Source organism: Tachypleus tridentatus, unplaced genomic scaffold, assembly GCF_004210375.1.
Source record: "Tachypleus tridentatus isolate NWPU-2018 unplaced genomic scaffold, ASM421037v1 Hic_cluster_11, whole genome shotgun sequence".
Classification (NCBI taxonomy): Eukaryota; Metazoa; Arthropoda; class Merostomata; order Xiphosura; family Limulidae; genus Tachypleus; species Tachypleus tridentatus.
In genome coordinates this window covers 64578-90993 of record NW_027467779.1, presented here as the reverse complement: position 1 = coordinate 90993, position 26416 = coordinate 64578, and the positions used below count along the sequence as shown (strand labels likewise).

Below are 26416 nucleotides of genomic sequence, written 5' to 3'. Positions count from 1 at the left end.
GTGAACCCAAGCAGAATATTTAAAGATAGTGAAAGTGTTCGGTCGTTGAAAACAAGAAAAAATACTGGCCGAAAAAGTTCAATTTGGAGCCCACAGCTAAGCCTTCATAAGTAACTGTTACAAAAGGAAAACGTGGCGTGTTTAAATTTTTACTAAAATTACTTCAGCCACTAAAATGTATTGTTTCTTCAAAAGGAACGTGACTTAAGCTAAACGTTAATTAATAGTAAGTTTTCCTATTAAACTTTGAATCCTGAATTACACGTGCGATTTTAAACATATTTTTATGGCGTATCTCCAATATTTATTACCAGTTTAATCTTTCAGAAAATTGAACTAAATAAAACAAATCTGTTTGACAGAAGACTGGTCAAGCTCTTTCGCTGATACGTATGCAAGAACGAAATAACTGTTAAAACCGGATACTTGTATGTCTACATAACTTTCATGACCAATTGATTAAAATGTTTTAATCATAATGAGTTATAACTTCATATTACTGGCGATCACACTGATATTATCAAAGTGAGAAGGAAACAAGCAGTTTTACTGATTTCTCAATTTATTACATGAGTGCAAAAGCTTGACAAACAATACAGATAGTTTTTACAGGAACTACAATGTATACTTTTTAATTTTATTTGTTTTGTGTTTGTAAAGGCTCGTCTTGCATTGTTGAATATCCAAGTTTACTCTGCTTATTTTTGAAATAGTCAAGATTGGATGTTTTGTTTGTTTTTTGAATTTCGTGCAAAGCAACTCGAGGGCTATGTACGCTAGCCGTCCCTAATTTAGTAGTGTAAGACTAAAGGGAAGGCAGCTAGTCATCACCACCCACCGCCAATTCTTGGGCTAATCTTTTACCAACGAATAGTGGGATTGAGCGTCACAATATAACGCCCCCACGGCTGGGAGGGCGATCATGTTTGGCCTGAAGGGGATTCTTAACACGCTTGGCCATGCCGGGTCGTCAAGATTAGAAATATTATATAATTATTTATGTCGAAGGGGAATATTATCTGATGTTTCTCAAATCATTTTGTTATTTAATGATAGCATTGAATATATTGTTCTAAACGCTAAAATTTCAATTTAGGGTTGGCTGTATTGGCCACTTGAAGTAGATAAAAAATTTGTTGTGGAAAGTTTCGGAAATACGTTAGTGATATTTATTAAGAAATATTTCCTTTTTAAACTGACTAAGGATTTTAATGTTAACCCTTCGAATTAGTTTGTTTATTTGAAGTTTAGTAGAAAGCTACACAATGGACTCTCGGTGCTCTTCTCATGACGGGCATTGAAACGCGGCTTCCAGTTTTGTTAGTCTGCAGACATACCGCTGTGTCACTATGGGGCTTTCGTTGTATCTACCGACGGGAATTGAATCACCAGTGTTTGAGTTGTAAGTTTCTAAACTTACCGTTGTCTCATTGAAGAGGATGAGTAAACCATATACGGAAGTTATCACGTAGATTTCGTTTATTGACACCAAAATAAAATTATAACTGACTTAAACCTACCAATACTAGTGGTTTTGGTTTGGTTTGAATTTCGCGCAAAGCTATTTGCTCTAGTTATCCCTAATTTAGTAGTGTAAGACTAGAGGGAAGGCAGCTAGTCATCACCACCCACGGTCAACTCTTGGGCTACCAACGAATAGTGGGATTGACGGTCACATTATAACGCCCCCACGGCTGAAAGGGCGAGCACGTGTGGCGCGACGGGGATTCGAACCCGAGACCCTCAGATTACGAGTCGCACGTCTTAACACGCTTGGCCATGCCGGGCCCGAACTGATAGGATTTATAGATTTGAAAGTTCTAATACCAATGTATAGGTAAATTAATTTGTGGAATAAAATATTCACTGACACGTGAAGTTTCCAATTTTTAAAATGGATTCTAATAGGTTTAATGTACAATAATCAGGGCACCACAATAAACACAGAGTTAATATTTATGAAGTTACTCAAGTCATGCTTTGTTTTGTGTTTTTTTTTCATAATATAGTGCTGGAACCAAAAAATTAGGATTGGATTAAAAATATAACTGTTTTATTACACCGTAAATCTATGCGTGTTGTTTCATGTTTTCGTCAACCAGACCGTCATCTTGAAGCAATAATTTGTAAGTTAAATCTCCAGGAATTGTTTAATTACAAACATTGCTAATCACATACACTGAGCAAAACTTGCCTTTGCGTAAGCACACATGAGGTTAATTATCAAAGCATTAGCTGCTTTAATAATTGACTTCATAGTAAGTTGAGTTTATATCCGATGAAGAGAATGACATCTAACTATATTAAACATTTTATCTTAGCGGTATTTTTAATAGTTTTATTATTATCACTATTCCATTTTCCTCCTTTCGAAAATAGAAGCACCAATTTTCACACAGATTCACAGATACATTTTATCCTCTCTATTAGGAATCTTTTACGTCACTCAAATCGAAGGGACTTCTTGAGGGTGCAGATGGTTACGTCATCGTCTATTCGATTACTGACAAACGTAGTTTCGTAAAAGCGCGAGAACTTTTGAAACTCCTTAATGAAGATTTCGGTGAAGAGGGTCAGCCACCAATGGCTTTGATTGCGAACAAAGAAGACCTGGGTCATTACAGGTCTGTTGTGAATTTTATTTTTAGATCAGTCTTTGTTTCTGAAAAGCACTTAAAAGTAAAGTCGTATTTTTGGATTAAACAGAAATATAGTAAAACGTTGCATTCTGTAAATATCTTATTTTTATTCTCCAGATTAAAAATAACACCTTAGAAACAGTTAACAGTTTCATCCTTTAATTATCATTAATGGTAAAAAGTGATTTTTATAATAAATATTATTTTAGCTAATCAACTTTCAGCCCATAGTACATAAGTGTCGCCATCTGTGAAATTTCAGGTTTTACATGCTTTAAGATTATAGTATTATTTTCACGCACCGTACCATTTTAATGTTGAATTTTACCATAAATCGGAAACTTCTGCATGATGACTTATATATGGTTTTATTATCACTTAACACTCGTAGAGAAAGAGAGGACACAAGGCCTCTTCCTTTAAAAAATCACGTCAAAAAGAAAAAAATATATATATAAAATACAAGAAGTAAAATGTATCAAATTCGAAGATCGTTCACTACGTTTCAACAACCAAAATAAAAGAGCTAAAATCTTATTGATAAAGTTTGTTTTTTTTACGAATCTCCATACTGATATTTTGTGATGTTATGGAATACATTTAATAAACCTAAAGCCATTCAGGAGAGAATACTAATACCACTGTTTGAAACATTTGCATGCGGACTGAAACAAGAAGACGTTGCAGTTAAGTTGAGAAAATTTCAACTAACGTTAAAAGAAAATTAAACAAGCAAGGCTTATAAGTCTGTTGTTACAAGAAAGACGGAAGAACAAACCGGAACCCCAGAAATTCTATTTGTCTACAAACCTACCAGAACCACCTCTCCAAGCGTCCTCAATATTGTTTTGCAGTTTGGCTGAATATGTTCTTGTAGGACGACTTTCACTCTACACTGGAGAGTTTGTGGAAAGTTCTTTTTCGTTTTTATGAATTGTGATCCTAAAATAACCTAGTTATTATATGCTGACGTTTATTTACAACTGACGTCGTGATGGCTTGTAACGTCATCAAAGACATCAAAGACTGGCGAAGAAGAAAGTAATTTAAACGATTGTACATAACTTATGCCATTGTTTTCTCACAATATTTTAAACATTATTATTACTTTATTCCGGATTCTAGCATTGTTAAGTGTGCAGACATACCGCTGTGCCGGTGGTAGGGAAGGAAGCTGTTCAATGTGTAAAATGACAAGATGAGTTTACAAACCATTCAGAAATACATATTGAATATAGTTTACAAGGTAGACATACCACTGTGACTCTGGTAGGGAAGGAAGCTGTTCAATGTGTAAAATGACAAGATGAGTTTACAAACCATTCAGAAATACATATTGAATATAGTTTACAAGGTAGACATACCACTGTGACTCTGGTAGGAAAGGAAGTTGTTCAATGTGTAAAATGACAAGATGAGTTTACAAACCATTCAGAAATACATATTGAATATAGTTTACAAGGTAGACATACCACTGTGACTCTGGTAGGGAAGGAAGTTGTTCAATGTGTAAAATGACAGGATGAGTTCACAACCCATTCAGAAATACATATTGAATATAGTTTACAAGGTAGACATACCACTGTGACTCTGGTAGGGAAGGGAGTTGTTCAATGTGTAAAATGACAAGATGAGTTTACAAACCATTCAGAAATACATATTGAATATAGTTTACAAGGCAGACATACCACTGTGACTCTGGTAGGGAAGGAAGTTGTTCAATGTGTAAAATGACAAGATGAGTTTACAAACCATTCAGAAATACATATTGAATATAGTTTACAAGGCAGACATACCGCTGTGCCACTGGTAGGGAAGGAAGCTGTTCAATGTGTAAAATGACAAGATGAGTTTACAAACCATTCAGAAATACATATTGAATATAGTTTACAAGGCAGACATACCACTGTGACTCTGGTAGGGAAGGAAGTTGTTCAATGTGTAAAATGACAAGATGAGTTTACAAACCATTCAGAAATACATATTGAATATAGTTTACAAGGTAGACATACCACTGTGACTCTGGTAGGGAAGGAAATTGTTCAATGTGTAAAATGACAGGATGAGTTTACAACCCATTCAGAAATACATATTGAATATAGTTTACAAGGCAGACATACCACTGTGACACTGGTAGGGAAGGAAGCTGTTCAATGTGTAAAATGACAAGATGAGTTTACAACCCATTCAGAAATACATATTGAATATAGTTTACAAGGCAGACATACCACTGTGACACTGGTAGGGAAGGAAGCTGTTCAATGTGTAAAATGACAAGATGAGTTTACAAACCCATTCAGAAATACATATTGAATATAGTTTACAAGGCAGACATACCACTGTGACTCTGGTAGGGAAGGAAATTGTTCAATGTGTAAAATGACAGGATGAGTTTACAACCCATTCAGAAATACATATTGAATATAGTTTACAAGGCAGACATACCACTGTGACACTGGTAGGGAAGGAAGCTGTTCAATGTTTAAAATGACAAGATGAGTTTACAACCCATTCAGAAATACATATTGAATATAGTTTACAAGGCAGACATACCACTGTGACACTGGTAGGGAAGGAAGCTGTTTAATGTGTAAAATGACAAGATGAGTTTACAAACCATTCAGAAATACATATTGAATATAGTTTACAAGGCAGACATACCACTGTGACACTGGTAGGGAAGGAAGCTGTTCAATGTGTAAAATGACAAGATGAGTTTACAACCCATTCAGAAATACATATTGAATATAGTTTACAAGGTAGACATACCGCTGTGCCACTGGTAGGGAAGGAAGCTGTTCAATGTGTAAAATGACAAGATGAGTTTACAACCCATTCAGAAATACATATTGAATATAGTTTACAAGGCAGACATACCACTGTGACACTGGTAGGGAAGGAAGCTGTTCAATGTTTAAAATGACAAGATGAGTTTACAACCCATTCAGAAATACATATTGAATATAGTTTACAAGGCAGACATACCACTGTGACACTGGTAGGGAAGGAAGCTGTTCAATGTGTAAAATGACAAGATGAGTTTACAAACCATTCAGAAATACATATTGAATACAGTTTACAAGGCAGACATACCGCTGTGCCAGTGGTAGGGAAGGAAGCTGTTCAATGTGCAAAATGACAAGATGAGTTTACAAACCATTCAGAAATACATATTAAATATAGTTTACAAGGTAGACATACCACTGTGACTCTGGTAGGGAAGGAAGCTGTTCAATGTGTAAAATGACAAGATGAGTTTACAAACCATTCAAAAATACATATTGAATATAGTTTACAAGGTAGACATACCACTGTGACTCTGGTAGGGAAGGAAATTGTTCAATGTGTAAAATGACAGGATGAGTTTACAACCCATTCAGAAATACATATTGAATACAGGTTACAAGGGAGACATACCACTGTGACACTGGTAGGGAAGGAAGCTGTTCAATGTTTAAAATGACAAGATGAGTTTACAACCCATTCAGAAATACATATTGAATATAGTTTACAAGGCAGACATACCACTGTGACACTGGTAGGGAAGGAAGCTGTTCAATGTGTAAAATGACAAGATGAGTTTACAAACCATTCAGAAATACATATTGAATATAGTTTACAAGGCAGACATACCGCTGTGCCAGTGGTAGGGAAGGAAGCTGTTCAATGTGCAAAATGACAAGATGAGTTTACAAACCATTCAGAAATACATATTAAATATAGTTTACAAGGTAGACATACCACTGTGACTCTGGTAGGGAAGGAAGCTGTTCAATGTGTAAAATGACAAGATGAGTTTACAAACCATTCAAAAATACATATTGAATATAGTTTACAAGGTAGACATACCACTGTGACTCTGGTAGGGAAGGAAGCTGTTCAATGTGTAAAATGACAAGATGAGTTTACAAACCATTCAGAAATACATATTGAATATAGTTTACAAGGCAGACATACCGCTGTGCCGGTGGTAGGGAAGGAAGCTGTTCAATGTGCAAAATGACAAGATGAGTTTACAAACCATTCAGAAATATATATTGAATATAGTTTACAAGGCAGACATACCACTGTGACTCTGGTAGGGAAGGAAGTTGTTCAATGTGTAAAATGACAAGATGAGTTTACAAACCATTCAGAAATACATATTGAATATAGTTTACAAGGTAGACATACCACTGTGACTCTGGTAGGGAAGGAAATTGTTCAATGTGTAAAATGACAGGATGAGTTTACAACCCATTCAGAAATACATATTGAATATAGTTTACAAGGCAGACATACCACTGTGACACTGGTAGGGAAGGAAGCTGTTCAATGTGTAAAATGACAAGATGAGTTTACAACCCATTCAGAAATACATATTGAATATAGTTTACAAGGCAGACATACCACTGTGACACTGGTAGGGAAGGAAGCTGTTCAATGTGTAAAATGACAAGATGAGTTTACAACCCATTCAGAAATACATATTGAATATAGTTTACAAGGCAGACATACCGCTGTGACACTGGTAGGGAAGGAAATTGTTCAATGTGTAAAATGACAGGATGAGTTTACAACCCATTCAGAAATACATATTGAATATAGTTTACAAGGCAGACATACCACTGTGACACTGGTAGGGAAGGAAGCTGTTCAATGTTTAAAATGACAAGATGAGTTTACAACCCATTCAGAAATACATATTGAATATAGTTTACAAGGCAGACATACCACTGTGACACTGGTAGGGAAGGAAGCTGTTCAATGTGTAAAATGACAAGATGAGTTTACAAACCATTCAGAAATACATATTGAATATAGTTTACAAGGCAGACATACCACTGTGACACTGGTAGGGAAGGAAGCTGTTCAATGTGTAAAATGACAAGATGAGTTTACAAACCATTCAGAAATACATATTGAATATAGTTTACAAGGTAGACATACCACTGTGACCACTGGTAGGGAAGGAAGCTGTTCAATGTGTAAAATGACAAGATGAGTTTACAAACCATTCAGAAATACATATTGAATATAGTTTACAAGGCAGACATACCACTGTGACACTGGTAGGGAAGGAAGCTGTTCAATGTTTAAAATGACAAGATGAGTTTACAACCCATTCAGAAATACATATTGAATATAGTTTACAAGGCAGACATACCACTGTGACACTGGTAGGGAAGGAAGCTGTTCAATGTGTAAAATGACAAGATGAGTTTACAAACCATTCAGAAATACATATTGAATACAGTTTACAAGGCAGACATACCGCTGTGCCAGTGGTAGGGAAGGAAGCTGTTCAATGTGCAAAATGACAAGATGAGTTTACAAACCATTCAGAAATACATATTGAATATAGTTTACAAGGTAGACATACCACTGTGACTCTGGTAGGGAAGGAAGCTGTTCAATGTGTAAAATGACAAGATGAGTTTACAAACCATTCAAAAATACATATTGAATATAGTTTACAAGGTAGACATACCACTGTGACTCTGGTAGGGAAGGAAATTGTTCAATGTGTAAAATGACAGGATGAGTTTACAACCCATTCAGAAATACATATTGAATACAGTTTACAAGGGAGACATACCACTGTGACACTGGTAGGGAAGGAAGCTGTTCAATGTTTAAAATGACAAGATGAGTTTACAACCCATTCAGAAATACATATTGAATATAGTTTACAAGGCAGACATACCACTGTGACACTGGTAGGGAAGGAAGCTGTTCAATGTGTAAAATGACAAGATGAGTTTACAAACCATTCAGAAATACATATTGAATATAGTTTACAAGGCAGACATACCGCTGTGCCAGTGGTAGGGAAGGAAGCTGTTCAATGTGCAAAATGACAAGATGAGTTTACAAACCATTCAGAAATACATATTAAATATAGTTTACAAGGTAGACATACCACTGTGACTCTGGTAGGGAAGGAAGCTGTTCAATGTGTAAAATGACAAGATGAGTTTACAAACCATTCAAAAATACATATTGAATATAGTTTACAAGGCAGACATACCACTGTGACTCTGGTAGGGAAGGAAGCTGTTCAATGTGTAAAATGACAAGATGAGTTTACAAACCATTCAGAAATACATATTGAATATAGTTTACAAGGCAGACATACCGCTGTGCCGGTGGTAGGGAAGGAAGCTGTTCAATGTGCAAAATGACAAGATGAGTTTACAAACCATTCAGAAATATATATTGAATATAGTTTACAAGGCAGACATACCGCTGTGCCGGTGGTAGGGAAGGAAGCTGTTCAATGTGTAAAATGACAGGATGAGTTTACAAACCATTCAGAAATACATATTAAATATAGTTTACAAGGGAGACATACCACTGTGACTCTGGTAGGGAAGGAAGCTGTTCAATGTGTAAAATGACAGGATGAGTTTACAACCCATTCAGAAATACATATTGAATACAGTTTACAAGGCAGACATACCACTGTGCCGGTGGTAGGGAAGGAAGCTGTTCAATGTGCAAAATGACAAGATGAGTTTACAAACCATTCAGAAATACATATTGAATATAGTTTACAAGGCAGACATACCGCTGTGCCGGTGGTAGGGAAGGAAGCTGTTCAATGTGTAAAATGACAGGATGAGTTTACAAACCATTCAGAAATACATATTAAATATAGTTTACAAGGGAGACATACCACTGTGCCGGTGGTAGGGAAGGAAGCTGTTCAATGTGCAAAATGACAAGATGAGTTTACAAACCATTCAGAAATACATATTGAATATAGTTTACAAGGCAGACATACCGCTGTGCTGGTGGTAGGGAAGGAAGGTGTTCAATGTGCAAAATGACAAGATGAGTTTACAACCCATTCAGAAATACATATTGAATATAGTTTACAAGGCAGACATACCGCTGTGCTGGTGGTAGGGAAGGTAGCTGTTCAGTATGTAAAATGACAAGATGAGTTTACAACCCATTCAGAAATACATATTAAATATAGTTTACAAGGCAGACATACCGCTGTGCCACTGGTGGGGAAGGTAGCTGTTCAGTATGTAAAATGACAGGATGAGTTTACAACCCATTCAGAAATACATATTGAATATAGTTTACAAGGCAGACATACCGCTGTGCCACTGGTGGGGAAGGTAGCTGTTCAGTATGTAAAATGACAAGATGAGTTTACAACCCATTCAGAAATACATATTAAATATAGTTTACAAGGCAGACATACCGCTGTGCTGGTGGTAGGGAAGGTAGCTGTTCAGTATGTAAAATGACAAGATGAGTTTACAACCCATTCAGAAATACATATTAAATATAGTTTACAAGGCAGACATACCGCTGTGCTGGTGGTAGGGAAGGAAGCTGTTCAGTATGTAAAATGACAAGATGAGTTTACAACCCATTCAGAAATACATATTAAATATAGTTTACAAGGCAGACATACCGCTGTGCCACTGGTGGGGAAGGTAGCTGTTCAGTATGTAAAATGACAAGATGAGTTTACAACCCATTCAGAAATACATATTAAATATAGTTTACAAGGCAATGAGTAAGAGTACAGATATGTAAGACTGGAAAGGAACGTGTTAGGTACTTGAGTATAAGAAGTGTTTATATTACATACCATTTCTTTGACTGTCTGTTCAAAACCATGTGTCATCAAAATGTAGTGAAAATTTCAATAATAATGAAACATTGCTGCCCCTGAGAAAGAGAAAGAAAACTTGGGTGACAACCACTGGAAACTAATCAAAGGAAAAAAATGCTGAAAACCTTCTTAAATGGAATGGACAATAGTTTGGGATCCATTTGACTGATTCGATCAGAGTAATCAGAATTAAACTATCCTCAATCATACCATTTAAAACACGATATAGAACTATCATAAGGTAATTGAAACTAGTTTGAATACTGCTAACCTCAAATGTAAATAGTACAACATGCCTTTCGTTGTGCTTATAACGCACATTGCTAACAGTGAATTACTGTAAATGTATAATGTTGTTTATGAATCATTTTACACCTCTTTTTGATTGTATCAAAAGTTGTTAGTTCCTGATTTATTATATGTAATATGAGCATCTTTGTGCTTTCATGCACAGACCATTGTGTCGTCAAACAAGTGCGAATGCTTGAAGAATAGTTGTTTCCAAAACGTCTTATTTTTCTGACAAAACAGTTGTTGATGATTGTAAGTCCCTCTTATGCAGCAAGGGGAGGAAGCTATTAAAATTAAGTTTTCCTATTTCTTCTTTACATTTCAGAGGTCTGACTCCTTTCCATCTTTACCGTTCAAGTCGCCAACATGAATAAGTATTTCTTCCTCTGAGATTCTAGAAAGGACTTGGTAAGAGTATTTCTTCCTCTGAAATTCTAGAAAGGACTTGGGAAGAGTATTTCTTCCTCTGAAATTCTATAAAGAACTTGGTAAGAGTATTTCTTCCTCTGAAATTCTAGTAAGGATTTGGTAAGAGTATTTCTTCCTCTGAAATTCTAGAAAGGACTTGGAAAGAGTATTTCTTCCTCTAAAATTCTATAAAGAGCTTGGTAAGAGTATTTCTTCCTCTGAAATTCTAGAAAGGATTTGGTAAGAGTATTTCTTCCTCTGAAATTCTAGAAAGGACTTGGTAGAGTATTTTTTCCTCTAAAATTCTAGAAAGGACTTGGTAAGAGTATTTCTTCCTCTGAAATTCTAGAAAGGACTTGGTAAGAGTATTTCTTCCTCTGAAATTCTAGAAAGGACTTGGTAAGAGTATTTCTTCCTCTGAAATTCTAGAAAGGACTTGGTAAGAGTATTTCTTCCTCTGAAATTCTAGAAAGGACTTGGTAAGACTATTTTTTCATCTAAAATTCTAGAAAGGACTTGGTAAGAGTATTTCTTCCTCTGAAATTCTAGAAGGGACTTGGTAAGAGTATTTCTTCCTCTGAAATTCTATAAAGAACTTGGTAAGAGTATTTCTTCCTCTGAAATTCTAGTAAGGATTTGGTAAGAGTATTTCTTCCTCTGAAATTCTAGAAAGGACTTGGAAAGAGTATTTCTTCCTCTAAAATTCTATAAAGAGCTTGGTAAGAGTATTTCTTCCTCTGAAATTCTAGAAAGGATTTGGTAAGAGTATTTCTTCCTCTGAAATTCTAGAAAGGACTTGGTAAGAGTATTTTTTCCTCTAAAATTCTAGAAAGGACTTGGTAAGAGTATTTCTTCCTCTGAAATTCTAGAAAGGACTTGGTAAGAGTATTTCTTCCTCTGAAATTCTAGAAAGGACTTGGAAAGAGTATTTCTTTCTCTGAAATTCTAGAAAGGACTTGGAAAGAGTATTTCTTCCTCTGAAATTCTAGAAAGGACTTGGTAAGAGTATTTTCTTCCTCTAAAATTCTAGAAAGGACTTGGTAAGAGTATTTCTTCCTCTGAAATTCTAGAAAGGACTTGGTAAGAGTATTTCTTCCTCTGAAATTCTAGAAAGGACTTGGTAAGAGTATTTCTTCCTCTGAAATTCGAGAAAGGACTTGGAAAGAGTATTTCTTTCTCTGAAATTCTAGAAAGGACTTGGAAAGAGTATTTCTTCCTCTGAAATTCTATAAAGAACTTGGTAAGAGTATTTCTTCCTCTGAAATTCTAGAAAGGATTTGGTAAGAGTATTTCTTCCTCTGAAATTCTAGAAAGGACTTGGTAAGAGTATTTTTCATCTAAAATTCTAGAAAGGACTTGGTAAGAGTATTTCTTCCTCTGAAATTCTAGAAGGACTTGGTAAGAGTATTTCTTCCTCTGAAATTCTATAAAGAACTTGGTAAGAGTATTTCTTCCTCTGAAATTCTAGTAAGGATTTGGTAAGAGTATTTCTTCCTCTGAAATTCTAGAAAGGACTTGGAAAGAGTATTTCTTCCTCTAAAATTCTATAAAGAGCTTGGTAAGAGTATTTCTTCCTCTGAAATTCTAGAAAGGATTTGGTAAGAGTATTTCTTCCTCTGAAATTCTAGAAAGGACTTGGTAAGAGTATTTTTTCCTCTAAAATTCTAGAAAGGACTTGGTAAGAGTATTTCTTCCTCTGAAATTCTAGAAAGGACTTGGTAAGAGTATTTCTTCCTCTGAAATTCTAGAAAGGACTTGGAAAGAGTATTTCTTTCTCTGAAATTCTAGAAAGGACTTGGAAAGAGTATTTCTTCCTCTGAAATTCTAGAAAGGACTTGGTAAGAGTATTTTTTCCTCTAAAATTCTAGAAAGGACTTGGTAAGAGTATTTCTTCCTCTGAAATTCTAGAAAGGACTTGGTAAGAGTATTTCTTCCTCTGAAATTCTAGAAAGGACTTGGTAAGAGTATTTCTTCCTCTGAAATTCTAGAAAGGACTTGGAAAGAGTATTTCTTTCTCTGAAATTCTAGAAAGGACTTGGTAAGAGTATTTCTTCCTCTGAAATTCTATAAAGAACTTGGTAAGAGTATTTCTTCCTCTGAAATTCTAGAAAGGATTTGGTAAGAGTATTTCTTCCTCTGAAATTCTAGAAAGGACTTGGTAAGAGTATTTTTTCATCTAAAATTCTAGAAAGGACTTGGTAAGAGTATTTCTTCCTCTGAAATTCTAGAAGGGACTTGGTAAGAGTATTTCTTCCTCTGAAATTCTATAAAGAACTTGGTAAGAGTATTTCTTCCTCTGAAATTCTAGTAAGGATTTGGTAAGAGTATTTCTTCCTCTGAAATTCTAGAAAGGACTTGGTAAGAGTATTTTTTCATCTAAAATTCTAGAAAGGACTTGGTAAGAGTATTTCTTCCTCTGAAATTCTAGAAGGGACTTGGTAAGAGTATTTCTTCCTCTGAAATTCTATAAAGAACTTGGTAAGAGTATTTCTTCCTCTGAAATTCTAGTAAGGATTTGGTAAGAGTATTTCTTCCTCTGAAATTCTAGAAAGGACTTGGAAAGAGTATTTCTTCCTCTAAAATTCTATAAAGAGCTTGGTAAGAGTATTTCTTCCTCTGAAATTCTAGAAAGGATTTGGTAAGAGTATTTCTTCCTCTGAAATTCTAGAAAGGACTTGGTAAGAGTATTTTTTCCTCTAAAATTCTAGAAAGGACTTGGTAAGAGTATTTCTTCCTCTGAAATTCTAGAAAGGACTTGGTAAGAGTATTTCTTCCTCTGAAATTCTAGAAAGGACTTGGAAAGAGTATTTCTTTCTCTGAAATTCTAGAAAGGACTTGGAAAGAGTATTTCTTCCTCTGAAATTCTATAAAGAACTTGGTAAGAGTATTTCTTCCTCTGAAATTCTAGAAAGGATTTGGTAAGAGTATTTCTTCCTCTGAAATTCTAGAAAGGACTTGGTAAGAGTATTTTTTCATCTAAAATTCTAGAAAGGATTTGGTAAGAGTATTTCTTCCTCTGAAATTCTAGAAAGGACTTGGTAAGAGTATTTTTTCCTCTGAAATTCTAGAAAGGACTTGGAAAGAGTATTTCTTTCTCTGAAATTCTAGAAAGGACTTGGAAAGAGTATTTCTTCCTCTGAAATTCTATAAAGAACTTGGTAAGAGTATTTCTTCCTCTGAAATTCTAGAAAGGATTTGGTAAGAGTATTTCTTCCTCTGAAATTCTAGAAAGGACTTGGTAAGAGTATTTTTCATCTAAAATTCTAGAAAGGACTTGGTAAGAGTATTTCTTCCTCTGAAATTCTAGAAAGGACTTGGTAAGAGTATTTCTTCCTCTGAAATTCTATAAAGAACTTGGTAAGAGTATTTCTTCCTCTGAAATTCTAGTAAGGATTTGGTAAGAGTATTTCTTCCTCTGAAATTCTAGAAAGGACTTGGAAAGAGTATTTCTTCCTCTAAAATTCTATAAAGAGCTTGGTAAGAGTATTTCTTCCTCTGAAATTCTAGAAAGGATTTGGTAAGAGTATTTCTTCCTCTGAAATTCTAGAAAGGACTTGGTAAGAGTATTTTTTCCTCTAAAATTCTAGAAAGGACTTGGTAAGAGTATTTCTTCCTCTGAAATTCTAGAAAGGACTTGGTAAGAGTATTTCTTCCTCTGAAATTCTAGAAAGGACTTGGAAAGAGTATTTCTTTCTCTGAAATTCTAGAAAGGACTTGGAAAGAGTATTTCTTCCTCTGAAATTCTATAAAGAACTTGGTAAGAGTATTTCTTCCTCTGAAATTCTAGAAAGGATTTGGTAAGAGTATTTCTTCCTCTGAAATTCTAGAAAGGACTTGGTAAGAGTATTTTTTCATCTAAAATTCTAGAAAGGACTTGGTAAGAGTATTTCTTCCTCTGAAATTCTAGAAGGGACTTGGTAAGAGTATTTCTTCCTCTGAAATTCTAGAAAGGACTTGGTAAGAGTATTTCTTCCTCTGAAATTCTAGAAAGGACTTGGAAAGAGTATTTCTTCCTCGGAAATTCTAGTAAGGACTTGGTAAGAGTATTTCTTCCTCTGAAATTCTAGTAAGGACTTGGTAAGAGTTGGAGTGAAATTAGTCCTTGATTTCATTTTCTACATCAATAGTCTGAACATATACACTGGTGCTAGTTTGAGAAAGAGTCATAAGGTACTTATTTATTCCAATAGGAAGTTAATTCATTTTGTTTATAAGTTCATTCTTGATGGTAAAGCCAACACTATAATTTTGTAATTTCTCTTCTTGTTGTGCACCCATCTAGAAGTAGGTATAACTACCTCCCTGTTCCTTTAGTTCTTCCTTTCTTCCCAGGCTCGTCGTATCTTGCACAAGGTAACAATATCAATGACACATCATTTGAGTTCTTGTACGATGACTGAAGTAACATTCACTGTTATGATTGTTCATGAGGGCCCTAATATCTTAGGTCTTAAAAGGATTTTGCAATTTGCTTAAGTTTGACCATACTAATAGTGATCCCACTAGATGCTCTTATCATATCGGTAAAAGATTAGCCGGGCTAAGCTTAGGGCACCTCTTCTAACCTCCTCTCCTTGTGGGTGAGCAGGAGAGATACCAAAGAAGACTGTTCAGAAGCAGTTATAGCTGTTGAAGAACACTCCAATATCAAACATACTTTGTAGTCACTATTAAAATAAACCTATGCATTAGATAGATGAAGTGAAGAAAAGTATCATCGGCCATTGTTGATATGCGTGATATTTTTTATAATGATATAGGTTCAACTTATCTTTCTTTGGTTAACTTGTGTTTAGGGTTACCGATGAAGAGTGGAATTTTCCGAAAGTAGTATAATCCAATGATACACGTTGATCAAAATGTGGACTGAACTGGACTTCCCTTGAGTGTAGTCATTCAAGATTACACAGTTTTCGGAATACTACATTTATTTAGTAAACACTCCAGTCCCCTTATTAACTGCTGTCTTCATGACAGTTTATGAGATCTCACAACACTGCTCTTATCGTCGCTACCTGATAGCCAAACGACACGAAAAATACTAAAAGATGTTTTTTATAGCCGATGCCTCTGAGTGACTTTGCTATTTTGACGAAACTGTTTAACGTCATCTATTAAATGGTTCTTGACAAGAAAATAGAATACAATTATTCACTAGCAAGGTTACCAAGAAGACTGGTGGTCTCGGTGTGCTGCATCCTTCAGCTTCCTTTATAGCCACTGAGATTCTAACATTTTCTCCTGCCTCCTTCATAAGCATTGAGATTCCAACGCCTTCTCCTGCCTCCTTCATAAGCATTGATATTCTAACATCTTCTCCTGCCTCCTTCATCACCATTGAGATTCAAACATCTTCTCCTGCCTGCTTCATCACCATTGAGATTCAAACATCTTCTTCTGCCTCCTTCATCACCATTGAGATTCAGACATCTTCTCCTGCCTCCTTCATAACCATTGATATTCTAACATCTTCTCCAGCCTCCTTCATCACCATTGAGATTCAAACATCTTCTCCTGCCTCCTTCATAAGCATTGATATTCTAACATCTTCTCCTACCTCCTTCATCACCATTGATATTCTAACATCTTCTCCTGCCTCCTTCATTACCATTGAGATTCAAACATCTTCTCCTGCCTCCTTCATCACCATTGAGATTTTAACATCTTCTCCTGCCTCCTTCATCACCATTGAGATTCAAACATCTTCTCCTGCCTCCTCCATAACCATTGAGATTTTAACATCTTATTCTGCCTTTTTCGTTTTTGAGAACTTCACACCTTTAGACGCTGATGCTGTTTGGTCCACAACTGCTTATTTTCCAGAATTATCTCCTAATTATTTCTTATCTAACCTTCTATGAAGATTGTTCCATTACCTGCCAAATGAAGACGTTCTGAATAGCATTACACCTTTTACAGTATGAAAAGATGTCCTGTAATACGTGAGGGTGTCTTTGACTTCTTTAAAATGATAAACAATATTCCGGGTATACCTAAATCCTGTTACTGATCAAACTTACCCGATTATGTTGTTAAAGTGTCTTCCAAAATGACACTGAAACGACCCGCAAAGCTCATTTTGTCCAAAATCGTTTCCAAGAACACGTGACTTCAATCATATTTCTTCACGAGTAAAATAAATGAAGTCAAATAAAAAATTTTAAGTCACCCGATTGATTAACTTAAAATGAATCTGGAAGTCACAATTTCTACTGTTTTCCTGTTCCATCAGGAGTGACGAAGTTTACTACTAATACTCCTGATATAACTAGTTGCCATCATACAAAATACATTCAAGACTATTTGCAGAACGACTTTTTGTTCATACTAATAGGGCGTTATTGCCACAAAACGTAGTTCAACAGAATATTATATGGGTTCCTAATAAAGTAACCAGCTAATTTTGTAAATGTGTACAATAAACATGTCCATAAGATGTCGACTATTCTAATCAAAACATTTTTAGTGCTTTTCTTGAAGAAAATTATCAAAAAGTACCTCTTCGATCTTTTTCTGTTTTGTGATTGAATGTATATTAAAAAGGAAAAGAGCACCCGTGAGAAAAGTAAAGTGTATACCGTGTTTCTCCGAAAATAAGACAGGGCTTATATTAATTTTCACTCCAAAATATGACACTAGGGCTTATTTTCGGGGGATGTCTTATTTTGATATATTAAAAAAAATGAAGTTACAAAGTAAAACTATTAAACTAACCATTTAAAATAAACTATTATTAAACTATTAAACTAACTGGTTAATACTTAAACAAACTAATTAACTAACTATTAAACTAATTAATAAATTAATTTTTTTTATTTCTTTCCTCTTCCTGCCACTCTTAACTAGGGCTTATTTTAAGGGTAGGGCTTATATTAAAACTATCCCCAAAAATCACACTAGGTCTTATTTTATGGGTAGGTCTTATTAGCGGAGAAACACGGTAATAATGTTTCCGTATTTAGACACTAGGATACATTTTGCTGGTAATTTAGACTATTACAACAAGTCATCTTTATCTTAACCTTTAATTCGGATGTGTTTAATCTTTGTTAATCATCTCTTACGATATTATCTGTTTTGTACTTTAAGTTTTTTATTAAAGGTTCTCTCTAGGAGTTATTATTGTATAATATTGTACTTCGCACTTAGTTTTTTTCGATGCTCCCTGATGGCTAATCGACACAGCTTGAAACGATATAATTCGAGCCCTTCGGCGGACAATGCACAGATAGCTCATTGTGCTTGACAAAAAAAAAAGCAAAACAATTTTTAACAATACCACGTAATGACAATTGATCTATAAGTATTTAATTATGCTTACAGTTTTTGTTTTATTTCTGTCAAAGTATAAAAACAGATTTATTATTCATAACCGAAAGCAATAAACATAAAACTAAATAATTAAAAATATTTTTTGGCAGACAATGTAGTGATGAAACTGTGGCTCCTTATCACTACGGTGTCAGATGTTTGTTTTTACACGTCTCAATTGATTTGGAATGAAAATTTTGTCTGATGTATTGATAAAAAAGATTTAATTGTAAAGCTTGAAAAATGAGAAACATTAAATGCGATTTATATGTGATAAAGTATTTCTGTCTTCATTCATACTGTTTAAGATTTACGTTCTTGGTTTGTTTTGCTTTGTTTTGTAAAAACAATGGGATCTTAGCACACATGAAAAGATTGCAGATAAAGTTAGTCTTAAATACCCAAACACTCAATAACTCTTGAATACACTCATAGAGGTCATTGATTCCAGATTCAACGAGTAAGAGTTTGTTTGTTTTTGAATTTCGCACAAAGCTACTCGAGAGCTATCTGTGCTAGCCGTCCCTGATTTAGCAGTGTAAGAGTAGAGGAGGGCAGCTAGTTATCACCATCTTCCGCCAACTCTTGGGCTACTCTTTTACCAACGAATAATGGGATTGATTGTCACTTTATAACTTCCCCACTGCTGAAAGGGCGAACATATTTGGTGTGACGTGGATTCGAACCCACGAACGTCGAGTGTCTTAACTACCTGGACATGCTGGGCCATGTGTGTACTTTATAACAGGAATTAACATTTTTCCATGTGAATTTGTAACAATAGTTTGGCCAAGCATGGCCATGTGGTTAAGGTAATCCGAGGGTCGCAGGTTCGAATCTCCGTCACAGTAAACATGTTCGCTCTTTCAGCCGTGGGAACGTTATAATGTGACAGTCAATCTAGCTATTCTTTGGTAAAAAGAGCTGGCGGTGGGTGGTGATGACTAGCTGCCTTCCCTCTAGTATTATACTGCTAAATTAGGAACGGCTCGCTCAGATAGCCCTCATGTAGCTTTGCGCGAAATTCACAATAAACAAACAAACAATAGTTTATTATTTAATTTTAAGAAAATGCAAAATCGGGCCATGATGCACATTTCACGTATAGTTGTTATTTTTTCTTATGGCGACGTGTAATTCTGTCAATGAAATAATAGTAGTAAATAGTAGATAAATAAGAAAGTTTTGATATTTCTTATTGTTATAGTTAACTCACTTTTAAAGCGTCTTTTGTATTATAATAACGAATATTATTTTATTCTTCTAAAAGAGTAAATAATGTAAACATCTGCTGATGGGAAAGCAATATTTTAGTTTTTTTATACTTAATTCATTACTTCAGTTCGCAGACATGCCGCTAGAGGGGGCAAAAGTTGTAGGTGGCCATATTCACTGCTATTTAGTCTAGACGGAGTAACGTTGTGCGAAATTCAACTAAATATAAATACTATACAAGACGGAAGGCAGCTGATCAATAACAAATCAACTACCGACCATCAACTCTTGTCAAACAGAATAGTTGGAATAGAGCGTCACTCTTATAACGCACCCACGGTCCAAAATGCTCCTCTTAATTTTGTTTGTGTGTGGGGAAGTAACAGAACGCGAAACATCAACAATCGAACTCTCAACGTGTTGCTTCTTGTGGACGAATACACAGCTCTGTGTTCGTCTAACTGTTGGTCATGATTCCATGCCCAATGAAAAGAATGAAAAACAAGAGAAATTAGTTACTTGAAACTTTCTCCGTTTGTTAGAATTTGTTAAGAACACCTGTGTTAAACATATTTTCACAACAGGCTCATCTACTATCTCTGGCACAAGGTGGTTTGTTTGTTTTTTGAGATTCGCACAAAGATACTCGTGGGCTATCTGTGCTAGCCGTCCCTCATTTAGCAGTGTAAGACTAGAGCAACTAGTCATCACCAGCCACCGCCAACTCTTGGGCTACTCTTTTACCAACGACTAGTGGGATTGACCGTAACATTATAACGCCCCCACGGTTGAAAGGGCGAGCATGTTTGGCGCGACGGGGATGCGAACCCGCGACCCTCAGGTTACGAGTCGCACGCCTTAACACTCTTGGCCATGCCGGGCTAGGGTGGTTCGTAGAGAAAAACTGATTACTCATTTTGTATGCTGCCGTTCTTACTGAACGCTTTTCTACTGTCCCACTTGTGCGTGAACTTAAGTGACATTCTAATGAATTATCTTTTTTTTTTCGTTTGGCTCTCCCCCCTCAGTGGCACAGCAGTATACACGGAGACTCTAAACGATAGAATCCTGGTTTCGATAGCTTCGCACTTTACTTCAAAACAAATATTTTTATCGTCTTCTCTTTTATTTTCCTGTCCGTCTAAAGCTCGAATTTGGTTTTGAATGATTTTGTTCTATGCTTAATTTCTTTTTACTTTAATAACAAGTCTGAAATGTACACTCTTAGACTGAGCTTGTCAATAACTGAAACATGGTGACCAGTTTACTTCCCTGTTTCTCTGAAACTACCACGTTACTAAACAATTCGTAACTGTAAAACTTAAAGATGAACATTTACAGTTACGTAATATTTTTCTGAATGCAGCCCAAGCCAATAATAACCTTCTGAAGGAACTTATCATGCGTTTATCTTCGTTGTGATTATTGCTAACACACACACACACATATTGATCCATATCAAATATCAGGTAAAATTTGTACTTACTTATACATATGAAGTTCATAACATTAGAACCTTATTTCCATAGATTATAATATCTTATATAAACACATATATGAAACATGATAATATTGTTCAATATTTAGGTAAGCGTATTTTTCACTAAAATGTTTTCTTTGCACAGACCGTGTTGATTAATTAGGATCTGTATAAATATTGTAAGTAAATCATTATGAAATATTAAGATTGTTTGAGGTCATTTAAGGGTTCAAAATTTAGGTAACATCGAAGTTTGTTTGTTTGTTTTTGAATTTCGCACAAAACTCCTCGAGGGCTATCTGTGCTAGCTGTCCGTAATTTAGCAGTGTAAGACTAGAGGGAAGGCAGCTAGTCATCACCACCCACCGCCAACTCTTGGGCTACACTTTTGCCAAAGAATAGTGGGATTGACCTAACATTATAACACTCATACGGCTGAAAGAACGAGCATGTTTGGTGTGTTGGGAATACGAATTCGCGACCCTCGAATTACGAGTCCAGGGGCATAACCACCTGGCCATGCGAGGCCTAAAAGGTCACCATACTATTGTTATTTATGTTGTCACCAACATGAATCAGCGAGATGAACAATAACTAGAACCATGGTATCAAAAGTACAAACCTGTTTAAAAAGAACGTGACTCAATGGTTAACTGCCTCACAACGGATTTGAAGTTCCACGATCAGCGATCCTTAGTTCAGTGAATAAAATCGCACTCCGCACTTTAAAATCACAGGAATGTTGTGAAAATAATCGTTACATCCTACTATTTAATTAGAGTCGCCCACGAGTTGGTGATGAATGCTATTGACTAGTTACCGTGTTTCTCCGAAAATAAGACAGGGCTTATATTAATTTTCACTCCAAAATATGACACTAGGGGGATGTCTTATTTTGATATATTAAAAAAATGAAGTTACAAAGTAAAACTATTAAACTAACCATTTAAAATAAACTATTATTAAACTATTAAATTAACTGATTAATACTTAAGCAAACTAATTAACTAACTATTAAACTAATTAATAAATTAATTTTTTTTATTTCTTTCCTCTTCCTGCCACTCTTAACTAGGGCTTATTTTAGGGGTAGGGCTTATATTAAAACTATCCCCAAAAATCACACTAGGTCTTATTTTATGGGTAGGTCTTATTATCGGAGAAACACGGTACTCTCACCCTAACCTATCATTTCAGCGGCCAGCGTAGATAGCTCGCGAGTAGCTTTGCACGAAACGCAGCAGATAAACAGTTGTGTTGAAATAACGATTATTTGCGTAACGCAGTTTATACATTGTTATGTATAAAAATAAGAAAAGCCTGCAATAATTTGCTCTTTTTGTCAAGATTTTACCGTTTAAAGTGTTTATTTTCCATTGAACAACGTTGACTTTTATAATATAGCAAAATTATACCTTTGATGGATAACTTTTATTCGGTGTTTCTTACTGGCTATTTTTAGGAGTAGTGTGCTTTAAGAAAGGTCAACGAGTGACCCCACACGACCTTAAAAAGTTTTTATTGGGTATTTTTAAGGGTAAGGTCAACGAGTGACACTGCACAGCCTAAAAAAGTGTTTTTATTGGGTATTTTTACAAGTAGGGTGCTCCAAGGAAAGACAATGAGTGAAGTGACACTGCTCGACCTTAAAAAGTGTTTTTATTGGGTATTTTTAAGGGTAGGGTGTTTCAAAGAAGGTGAACGAGTGACACTGCACAACCTTAAAAAGTGTTTTTATTGGGTATTTTTAGGGGTAGGGTGTTTCAAAGAAGGTTAACGAGTGACACTGCACGACCTTAAAAAGTTTTTTATTGAGTATTTTTAGGAGTAGTATGCTCCAAGGAATGTCAATGAGTTACACTACACGACCTCTAAAAATGTTTTTATTGGGTATTTTTACAAGTATGGTACTCCAAGGAAGGTCAACGAGTGACACTACACGACCTTCAAAAGTGTTTTTATTGGGTATTTTTAGGGGTAGGGTGTTCCAAGGAAGGTCAACGAGTGACCCCACACGACCTTAAAAAGTGTTTTTATTGGGTATTTTTAGAGGTAGAGTGTTCCAAGGAAGGCTAACGAATGACTGTGGATGATTTTAAACGATTTTTTTCTTATTTGCTGTTTTAGAGTAGTATGCTCCAAGGAAGGCCAGCGAGTGACTCTTATTTATCCAAGATGTACATTCTATGAATGTTCTGCTGCTCGGGAAGCTCAAAATGTGGAATCAGCATTTCAAGAGATTCTGTACCAGGTAAACTTGAATATAATTGTCATAATATCCGACCTTACTGTTCAATGTTGCAAATATTTCAGACTATTAATTATGAAGCATGATTAAAATTAATTAGCAGCATTGTTAGTTAACCAACAACACGCACACGCATGCATTAAGGGAAATGGTATAAAAGACAAATACTAACGATCCTTTTATCACGTGAGAATAAAATGCGTGTCACGTGAAACTGGTGATGTGTTTGTTCAAAGTGCTTGAAGAGAATGAAATTCTTCTAAGTGAAGTATTTCAGGTATTCATTTACGAGATAGACGACAGACGAATACAGATTATTTTCCAACAACCAGTCTATAATTTGTTTGTATGTTTTGAGTTTCGCGCAAAGCCATACGAGGGCTATCCGCGCTAGTCGTCCCTAATTTTGCAATGTAAGACTAGAGGGGAGGCAGCTAGTCATCACTACCCACTATAAACTCTTGGGCAACTCTTTTACCAACAAATAGTGGATTGACCGTCACATCATAATGTGAAAGAGCGAGCATGTGTGGTGTGACTGGGATTCGAACCTAGTCGAGAGCCTTACCTGACCATGCTGGGCCTACCAGTCTATGAATGCACATATGAATGCTACCTCGAGAACAGTGATACACACATTGGCTGCTGGAAATAATAATTTGTTTATTTATTTTACTACAGAGTTTCACAGTGGGTTCTCGGCACTATGTTCACTGCGGGAAGTCAAACCCTGGAATTCAGTGATGTAAACCTGCTAAGAGAAGAGAAAGTAACAAATCCAAAATGTTCAAATGAGAATCAGACCACAAACAGTTGAACGCGCAAATCTGGAAACGTCTGCTCTCTACGGATTAATCAAAGATTTAGGAAACGACGAACGATAGTTTTTTCGGTCATACAGCATAGAAGAGAGAGGTGTCATATTTGAAGCAGCGGTAAGTCTACGGACTTACAACGCTAAAATCAGGGTTTCGATTCCCCTCGGTGGGCTCAGCAGATATCTCAATGTGGCTTTGCTATAAAAAGTACAAACATATTTGACGAACTACAGTGAAGCATGTTTATGGGTCAGTAGCGGTTTGGGAGTGATAAACACAAAATTGGCACTGAGTCCAGGCATATGTAATACAATGATAATATGTACGTTCTCAATTAATGGGAATAATACAGAACTTTTGTAGTAGTATTGCACAGTCGTACCTTGACAAACAGTATGGAAGCTATATAACACGGTGTTATGCTCTATGAAAAAAAAAACGCTCGCAAACAACACTAATATTTTGTATACCTCATTTAATCATTCGCACCACGTGGTGTCTGTTAGTCAGTCAGTAGACACTAAAATGAGGTCGTATAAAGGACGCTTGACGTTGCAATTTGTACTGTCGTGACGGCAGTACAACGTGCACAAGACATGAATCACGAGAAGAATTATGCACTCTGTAAACCACAACACAGCATAATATATGAACTTTGTTACTCTTAATTTTGATTTTATTTACTCTTGAAACAAAATAGTTTGGGGGACCTTGCACCAGTACATCTGGTTGTATATACATGTTATTAATTAATCTATCAGTACGTGTTCGCTTACGTAGTCCCTAAAAGTACTATTATTATGTTTCAAATCCGGAATCCTTAGAACTAGAGACAAGGATGTTATCCAGAGAAGTGGTTTAACTAACAATGTAGAAATATTAGTTTTCATTTGTTGGTGTTAACCGAGTTTTTCATCATCATAACAACACTTAGTACGAAGGTTTCGACAGTTGTGTGGTTTAGTTTTGTTATTTTGTTTTTAAGTTGATTCATTTTTACCAGTAATTGTGAAGCGATATGAATGTATTAACGCACATGGATCTAAAAGAAGCCAGTCTTTAATAATGCCTTTCTTTTACCACGCACTAATCACATGCTTCCTGAAATAGTTGTAGGTATGCAACTAACTACGTGTATTTAAAATAGTTGTAGGTATGCAACTACCCACGTGTATTTAAAATAGTTGTAGGCATGTGACGAACCACGTGTATTCTGGAATAGCTAAAGGTATACAACTAACCACAAGTGTTTTACAGCAGCTAAAGGTATGTCTCGGCGTCATGAAAGACGATAAAAAAGACATATCTGTGTCAAGATTTGATTTGTTTGTTTTGAATTTTGCGCAAAACTACTCGAGTGCTATCTGCGCTAGCCGTCCTTAATTTAGCAGTGTAAGACTAGAGGGAAGGCAGTTAGTCATCACCACCCACCGCCAACTCTCGGTTTACTGTTTTACCAATGAATAATGGGATTGACCGTCACAGTATAACGCCCCTATGGTTGAAAAGGCGAGCAAGTTTGGTACGACGGGGTTTCGAACAGCGACTCCCAGGTTCTGAGACGAGTTCCTTAACCATCTGGCGATGTCGGGCCCCGTGTTGTATGTTAAGTAGATGGGTGTTTTAGTTCACCAGTGACGAAGAAATTGAAGTTTAATACAAAAACTAGTTAATGATTAATTTTACACAAACAAGTGTTTAAAGATGTAGATATTTTTAATTTTTGTGCTTCTTAGATAATGATGCAATATGAAGATTTATTTTGTTCGTTCATATTGAATGGTTAAAATGCCTAGACGACTGTAAGGTTTTAAACATTATGACGTTGGTGATATTTGAATGTATTTGTTATACTCTTGCTGTTGTTGTTGTTTATGAATTAAGCACAAAGCTGCACAATGGGCTATCTGTGCTTTGCCCACCACGAGTATCGAAACCCGATTTTTAGCGTTGTAAGTCCGCACACATACCGCTGAGCCACTGGGGGATGTTATGTTCTTATAAACATATTTATACATACAGAGAGAAAGATAGCTATGTTTAGTTACATATTTTGTTGAATGTTTTTTTTTGTAATGTTTACCATTGAGGTAAACTTACCTCTTATTGCATCATTACTTTACAATGTTGCAGGTCTTCATTAATAAAGAACAAAAACGACGCCTATCGACATTTTCTGTACTCACGCCCAGGATTCAAAATCCAAGAAGAAACAGTGCGGGAAACTCCACGTTGAACAGCTGGTGGAGGAGAAATCGGCCCACAACAGAACACGAAATCCGACAAGACCGAACTCTGACGATGTAATTAGAAAAGTTTGAACGACAAAAATATCTCTGTCTTTGATTTCTGTAACATTCACGACAACATCCGACATTTTGAGAATAA

At 35.7% G+C, this 26416-nt stretch overlaps 1 protein-coding gene across 1 annotated transcript; it reads left to right on the top strand.

The window, feature by feature from the left end:
- Positions 1–2210: 2210 nt before the first annotated feature.
- LOC143242132 (ras-related and estrogen-regulated growth inhibitor-like protein) lies at positions 2211–26416 on the top strand. The gene is made up of 4 exons (XM_076485431.1): positions 2211–2258; positions 2431–2624; positions 23090–23213; positions 26162–26416. The coding sequence occupies exons 1-4, from the start codon at positions 2211–2213 to the stop codon at positions 26333–26335; spliced, it is 540 nt and encodes a 179-aa protein (XP_076341546.1). The 3' UTR covers positions 26336–26416.

Coding starts and splice junctions, on each gene's coding strand:
- LOC143242132 (XM_076485431.1), top strand. CDS start 2,211: ATGAGGTTAATTATCAAAGCATTAGCTGCTTTAATAATTGACTTCATA. Junction 2,625..23,089: donor GAAGACCTGGGTCATTACAG/GTCTGTTGTGAA, acceptor TTGCTGTTTTAG/AGTAGTATGCTCCAAGGAAG. Junction 23,214..26,161: donor TTCAAGAGATTCTGTACCAG/GTAAACTTGAAT, acceptor ACAATGTTGCAG/GTCTTCATTAATAAAGAACA.